This window comes from Haematobia irritans, chromosome 1 (assembly GCF_050003625.1).
Source record: "Haematobia irritans isolate KBUSLIRL chromosome 1, ASM5000362v1, whole genome shotgun sequence".
NCBI classification, from domain to species: Eukaryota; Metazoa; Arthropoda; class Insecta; order Diptera; family Muscidae; genus Haematobia; species Haematobia irritans.
Genome location: NC_134397.1, coordinates 65,942,701 through 65,951,032, shown reverse-complemented (window position 1 = coordinate 65,951,032; position 8,332 = coordinate 65,942,701). Strand labels below are relative to the sequence as shown.

Here is an 8,332-nt window from a genome sequence, read left to right as displayed (position 1 = left end):
TGATTGTTTTAAACAGCTGATGACAGTGTTGTATATTTTTGGAGCTGACCTGGATAAACGAGTACTCTGTTTAGTCCTTCACGGCTAAGGGTATCCAGTGCTAAAAGAAAACACCCCTATAGATGTTTATTAATTTGAATAAAAATTTATAAATTATTCGAGGCATAACCCTGCCAATATTTTTTGAATTTGACGGCACTACTGAGAATCCCCACCACGTCGAAAACAACCGTATACGACATCAAAAACTCTTCGGAAAAGCGCCGTCACTATGGAGAAGTTGTACCTCGCCAAGTTAGTACAAACAAGTTTCTCATTAGTGCAATTATTATGTGTCTTTTAAGACCAATTGAGAACGACGCCAATAAGAGCCCCTTCAAACTATCAGAAAAAGTGCATTTTAAGGTAGTTGTAAAAGAATCATTGTGGTCAAGTAAAACACGATTGTGTAGATGTTTAATAATTTGATTAAACATTTATAAATTCTTATAAATATAATATTCTTCCGTTTATCTCATCACAATGTGTTCTCAATGGAGGCAGCGTGTCTGGAAAAATATCTGAAAAAACAATCATTTTATTCCATTTGGAAAGTCGAAAATTGTTCACTCTACACCTTTCACAATTTTAAGCGTAATAACTGTTTTCAGCACTTTATTTTCGTTTTTATTTAAATAAATTATAATAAGCTATTTGCACAATTAATTGCTATTGTGAATCGAAGCAGCGTTGCTTTATCAAAATACAATCTGGCAACACCGGCGCGACTTGCACTGATGAGATGTTCTGGATAGAACGATGTTCTGCATAGCCCATACAAATGTTGCATCCAGTGCTAAAGAAAACAGCCCTAATGTTAAATTTTAGGCAACCACAAAAAAATTAAATTTTCCCCTTTATGGAAATTTATTTCGTGCACTTAATTTCTTTTTATTTGCATTTTAATGCTATCCCTGCCAACATTTTTTGAATTTGGGGGCGCTTCTGAGAATCCCCACTATGTCGAAAACAGTCGTATACAATATCCAAAACTCCTCGGAAAAGCGCCGTCACTATTGAGAAGTTGTACCACGCCAAGTTACTACAACAAAGTATCGCATGAGTGCAATTATTAGGTGCAAAATACTTTCATGCTAATAGTGATGGCAAAATACTATCACAGTTGGCGATTGTTGCAGTGTCACTTACGAGTCTGTGGTAGCGATGAGGATGAGTGTGTAAATATAACCATAGCGATAGGCGGAAGGTGAAACATTTTTGCCGCAACGGCAAATACAATAAGCTTGACGGCGAATAATTCCTTTTTCACGTTTCCTAGCGTTTTTGTTGTCAATACAGACCGCTTTGACAATATTAAACAACGAAGTTGAATAAAAACATACAATGGCTTGTTATTTGTTGAGTTATTTCAAGAAAAAATAATCTACACGTCTCCAGGCAACAGCAATTCCTAGTGGTGAGTTAAAAAAATTGATAAGCGATGGCAACACTATACCAGTTTTCGCCAAGGAGTTAGAATAAGTTTTAATTTAGCGACACGCCGCTAGCCGTCACGGTATTCCGTCGCGGATTTTGGGCTTCCCATAAGAAATACACGTAAATAATTGTTCGCCTACCGCCTATCGCTATGGTTATATTTACACACTGAAATGGAACTTTGAAATGCTGGCAGGGATGTCAATACTTGTCGTATACGCGTTTGGTTCGGGTATTAAATCGCTTACAGACTATCAGTATGTGTTATCGATCCCATAAACATGCAGCAGCATCGATTATGCCTTCTGACTTAACTTATAATGTTCACAATATATGGTGTATATTCGACACGAGCACTAGGGCTGTTTTCTTTTTGCACTGGATGCAACATTTGTATGGGCTATCCAGAACATCGTTGCACTGGTGTTCTATCCAGAACATCTCATCAGTGCAAGTCGCGCCGATGTTGCCAGATTGTATTTGGATAAAGTGACGCTTCTTCGATTCACAATAGCAATTTATTGAGACAATTTTATCGAAAAACAAGAAATTCAAAGTGATACAGTGTCATAAATAATCGCAGCAGTAAATATTTATTACTAATTGAAGCATTTCATACATTAAAAATGCAAGATTTCACTTCTTTTCTGTGATTGTTTTTAAACAGCTGATGACAGTGTTGCATATTTTTGGAGATGTCCTGGATAAACCATAGACCAGGGAAGGTATAGACAACGAAAGTGAATTCACAGCGCTGTAGTTTGTCTGCACACCGTAGATGGCTCTTTTTCGTCTTCAATTGAGTGATTTTGAAATTTGTCTTTAATTTGTTTTCCTTCGTTTGTTCTTTTGATGAAACACCAAATATTGGAAAAATATGTAAAATTCTATACATCCACACCTTTTTTGTAATGCAAATTGACTGATTTGTACGGTAATTCTTGTTTTTCAAAAAGGAATTGAGTCACTTGACTGCGCAATTGAGTGGAATGACTGCGCTTTGCAAATAAACAAAACCATGGTGAATTGTCAAGGTATGTCTCTATTTTAATTGGTCTATGGATAAACGAGTACTCTGTTTTATTTTAGTCCTTAACGGCTTAGCATATCGAGTGCTAAAAGAAAACAGCCCTACTGTCGTCCGGAATAACTGATAGTCTGTAAAGCGCATTAAAATAATCTGGTAAATGGTTCGATCTCCTCAGTAGCTAATTTCCTATCTTTCTACAATTTATAATCTTTGATTCGGGCGACAGTGGTCGTGTCGAACATATCCCACATTAAGGGCACCTTATACGATCGGATAAACCTTGCGACACAACACGTTGCGGCGACAAATCCCTTAGTATAAGGACATGTTCGCGTGGTGCGGGGATGTGTTGGCATAAAATCAAAACAACTTTGATTTTTTCTGGTTGGGAGGCACAAATCTTTACGTGTAAGGATGTTCGCCAACCATTATCAAAAACAAATTTGCAATGAAATAATGATAGTTCGCCAATTCTGGTTCGACATTTAAGAAAAATATAAGTCTAAACCAGAATTGTGGCAAAAACTTAGAAAAATTCCGCTTCCATTCAATGGAAACTAGGCGAGACGTATTTTGAAATTCATAAAGTAATTTGTAATTTATGACAAGTGGATTACTTCAGAAATTGTTGTATTGCCACATATACCCGGATTTCTATTGTTTTCTTCTATTTTTTTAGTAACAAATGGCTTCAACCATATCTTCATTAGGGCTGTTTTCTTTTAGCACTGGATATGCTAAGCCGTGAAGGACTAAACGAAAACAGAGTACTCGTTTATCCAGGACATCTCCAAAAATATGCAAAACTGTCATCAGCTGTTTAAAAACAATCACAGAAAAAAGTGAAATCTTGCATTTTTAATAGTAATAAATATTTACTGCTGCGATTATTTATTTGAATTTCATGTTTTTCGAAAAAATAGTCACGATAAATTGCTATTGTGAATCGATGAAGCGTCACTTCATCAAAATACAATCTGGCAACATCGGCGCGACTTGCACTGATGAGATGTTCTGGATAGAACACCAGTGCAACGATGTTCTGGATAGCCCATACAAATGTAGCATCCAGTGCAAAAAGAAAACAGCCCTATTGTTTATGGTTCTCTTTATTTATTCATGTTGTCATCATATTTGTTCCTGCAGTGTAAGGGCAAAACTTGAACGAACCCACAATAAATAGGCGAACCTATGTCGTAGTGTTTATCCGACCGTGTAAGGTCCGCTTTATAAGTTAAGTCCAAAGGGATAATCGATACTGCTGGATGTTTACAACACATTTATTATTTAGTCATCAACGAATTGTCGTATCAATTGGACAAACTGTAAGATTCTTTACAAACACAGACATTCCGGCCGGAAAAACTTATAGTCTGAAAGACGCATAAGCCATGCGAACGATCGAAAGGAAGTTAGAAAAACCCAAATATGTATAGACGAAAGTGAGTGACTACCGTTCGTTCGCAATTGCTTTCGTTCTGATATCAGAAATAGGCTGTTAATTTTTAATTTAACTCACATCGCGTTCTCAACAAAAAACAGACATTACCATCAACAGTAAAATTCAACACATTAGCAATAATTTCTAAGTGTTATCCTCAAATTGAAATCCTTTGAAAAAATGTTTGATAATTTGTTGGAATTTAGCATTTTTCAAACGTTTGCTTTTATTGGGAATTGTGTTTATTTATAACAACAGAAAATACGGCAGCATTGGCTGCAGCACATTGTTTGCTGTTGCTAGACGTTGCGCGCATAAATATTTGATCCACCAATCGAATATGCTAAGAAAGCAATTGTCAAATAAACAATTCCAAACTTTTGAAGAAGATTGAAAATTGTGAATATAATAAACTGCGGAATAACCCCAAATTTGGTTTAAAAGAAAACAAGCCACAAATAACAAGGACCTCCTAGTTTGTCTAGGAGATGCTAAACTAGACTTTATTTGCATGCACTTATCGAAACGCATTATACCATACCGCCTGTAGAAAGAACATTACGGAGCAAAGGAAAATTCCAGATAAATTAACACAGAAAACAATATGCAGTAAGTAAACAGATCAGATCTATTTACTATGGATAGACAATTCTCATTTTTTTACGCATAGGCGGCCACCGGCTGACCCATTATCTCAGCATCAAATCTTCCCAACTGACATCATGTTTAGACAACAACAACCGGCTCCAAATATGTTACCAACGCCGACGTCGAATTGGAGCATGGAGTCAATGCCTTGGAAAATAAGAAAAACAGACCAGAGTGGTGATGTTATGGAATTTACTGCACATTCACGAAAAGACTTGATGAATCGGACTGCATTGCTGCATCAAAAACGGAAGCCAGATCCTGTCTTACCACCATTGTATGTATGATATGAAAGTACTTTGACTTTTTAAAATTTACAATTATGACAATATATAAATACAATTAAGAAGGAAGAGTTGAATTTTCTCTTTGAGAGCAACAGCTCAGTTCTAGTGGCTCAAATAGCAAAATTCAAACCTTCCATTAGCGTTCGCATTAACGCATGGTCTATAATTCCTTTTTTAGGTCTGCGCATTTTCCTTTGGATACCTTTCAAGGTTATTTTAGTTATCCTTTTTTAAACAGATCTAAATATTTAAAGAGTTCTATATTGAAATCTATAGTATTTCGAACTTTCTTATACCAAGTACTACTGGTTTCGTTTGTATTTGAAACGGAAACTGGAAACTGTGTGTTACGATGAAATATATATGCAACTATATACGAGTATTAGTGAATAAGAATAGTTCAATATCCAATAAGATACATTTCTTTATATGATACGAATGAAAGACAATAGAGGAGAGAATATTCCCATATTTCCCATGCGTCATACCAAATGTTTCATTTGCGGCGCTATGTCCATACATGTTCGTAATTTTTGATTATCAATTTTTGATCAAATTTTGAACAACAAGTAAATAATTAAATTTTCTCGTACTCCATGTTTTTTTTTGCTCTTAATTTATATTTATTTTTATGTTCGTGAACGACAAGTATATTCTACACTAAGCAGCTAATTTCACATTTAGTTCTCGTACAACAGGTTTGCTAATGCCGAGTAACTCTGCGGACTAAAATGGGATGGGTAAACACAATAGTATTTTTGGATCAATTAAGATTAGGCGAGTGCAGTCGAAAATTCTATTTTGAATTGATGTTCTCATCAGGTTATCATTATGTATCCTAGAATATCAAAAACCAACTTGTCTAAGTTCTTCAAAACCGATGGAAAGTTTTTTTTAGAAAAATAGTCTACTGGTGATAAATACAGATATTTACTAATGGTCGAGAAGTCGTGTTTTCCAAATTTAAAGAAAAACAGATGACTTCCCTCGTATAAACCTCGTATTATCCTATGGTTTTTGTTTTATGCTTTGGTGTGAGATAATTTCATTTCTCAGTCGTAGTTCATTTTTCAAATTTAAAGTCTGAAATTAAAAAAATTATTCATTACCAAAGACAAAAGTCGATTTGTTCAGACCATAATATAAATTTTATTTTAATCTCTTAAAATTGCTGAAAAGTGCTCGAACGGAATCCAGTAACTATTTGCACATTAAAATTTTCAATTTCTATAACATTAAAAGCAAAAAACGGATCTTGTTTTTTAAACTTCCAATTGTAGTTGCGAAACATTTACATTGTACGGGTGCTTTGTTTGTTATGAACAACCAGCTGGCAACGTGTCCTATGGTTTGCAAGATTTTACTGGAGAAAAAATCTCTGCAAAAACTTACAAAACTACTAACTATCAAATGTAGTCTCTCTCCGGCCCTCTCTTTCTAGCTTTTTGATGTAAACGAACGACTTCCATTAAAAATGTTGTGATAATTATCGGAGCTATTGTTTGGACAAACATGGCCACCAAAATGTTTCACTTTCATTAGCCCAATAAATATTTTATTTTCATACTGTATTTCATATTAAATGGATTTATATTTTGATTCAATTCTATTTTACCATTTCCAGCCCGGTAAAGCAATTCATTTCGGAAGAGAAAATAACTGCACATTTCAATGGTTTACATATATCTAGTGATTATATTCAACACAATGCGGGAAATTCCTCAGATGCGCCATCTACAACCGGTAAATGTTTTTCAAATCTTAGTTACGAAGATTACCAAATTACTGCAAAGGAATTGGAAAAGAAATTGCTTAATGCAAATCGAATAACAATTTGCGACGAATTGAAAAAAATGCATGAGGAACAGAAGAAGGTATCTTATTTCCCAGAAGCTTTACTTAATCGCATAGAAAAACCATGTACAGCTTTGGTTCTTTGGCAACCACCACCACCCATAATAAATATGTTCAAGCACAACGCATTCACAAATGCCAATGAAAGTACAACTCCATATAACGATTTTAATAATGACGATTCTCTTATACCCGATGTTGATTTGCCACCCGAAAGAGAAGAAGATGATGACATTGACGATTTTGTTGACAATAACAATACTTGCAGCTTAGATTTTAACAATATAAAACCCGATAGCATGGATCAAGATATGTAGTAATGCCGTGACTCTTTAAGTTTCAACATCGTTTTTTTTTTCATCGATTGCGAATTAAAGATATTCTGGGCTTTAAACCGACTGTTAACACCACATTCACAATTTTTTATATTCATGTGCTCATTTCCTATTCATATTAAAGTCTATAAAAATCTTTTTATACATTGCAAACTTGTGATTACGCTGATACAGATGAAATTTGTGTCCAAGATAAATTATTTTTAAGCTTAAGATAAATACGTTGCTTGAGAAAGTAAATCGTTATTTGCATGTAATTATTTTGTAAAGATGCGTTGTCACGTATTCTCTTGTATCGTTTTATCTACATTATAATAATAAATTAAATTTTTTAATTTCAAAAACAAAGTATTGTTTTTAATTATTTAGGTTACACTGTTAACTCGCCCTTTTTATCATATACCTTTCATATTCTAGGAATTTCGTACCTTTAAAGAAATTCTCAAAAATTTTTAGTTGCCTTATATGGGGGGATCTATACTCCGTAAATACTGGACAGGGTAAATCTCCAAGCTTTGCTTACGCTCACACAAAAAAATTTCACGAAAATTTTTCCAATTAAAATTTTAATTGAGTTTTAAAAAATATTCAATTAAAAATTTAACTGATTCAACAAATTTTTTAATTGAAATAAAAATCAATCACAAAAATAATAGTATCAATTAATTTTTTAATTGGATCAATTAACTTTTTAATTGACCTTCAATTAATTTTTTAATTGATACTATCATTTCTGTGATTGAAGACATTTCAATTAAAAATTAATTGGATCAATTAATTTCGTGATTGAATCAGAAATTTTTTTTTTGTGTGCTTGTAAAATGTCCTGAACTCTACGTGTACGGTGGTCAATTTCTCGGCCCTGCACTGTTGTCCTACACTCATTCCCTAACTCCCCAGTCTTTTTCCTTGGTTGAGTCACTCCATAGTATTTTTGTTTAGGTTTAGGTTAGGTGGCAGCCCAATGTATCAGGCTCACTTAGACTATTCAGTCCATTGTGATACCACATTGGTGAACTTCTCTCTTATCACTGAGTGCTGCCCGATTCCATGCTAAGCTCAATGACAAGGGACCTCCTTTTTATAGCCGAGCCCGAACGGCGTTCCACATTGCAGTGAAACCACTTAGAGAAGCTTTGAAACCCTCAGAAATGTCACCAGCATTACTGAGGTGGGATAATCCACCGCAGAAAAACTTTTTGGTGTTCGGTCGAAGCAGGAATCGAACCCACGACCTTGTCTATGCAAGGCGGGCATGCTA

At 34.6% G+C, this 8,332-nt stretch overlaps 1 protein-coding gene across 1 annotated transcript; it reads left to right on the top strand.

The window, feature by feature from the left end:
* Window positions 1–4,256: 4,256 nt before the first annotated feature.
* On the top strand, window positions 4,257–7,419 carry Mst85C. Its single transcript, XM_075290634.1, has 3 exons — window positions 4,257–4,556; window positions 4,618–4,872; window positions 6,507–7,419. The coding sequence occupies exons 1-3, from the start codon at window positions 4,552–4,554 to the stop codon at window positions 7,051–7,053; spliced, it is 807 nt and encodes a 268-aa protein (XP_075146749.1). The 5' UTR covers window positions 4,257–4,551; the 3' UTR covers window positions 7,054–7,419.
* Window positions 7,420–8,332: the final 913 nt, after the last annotated feature.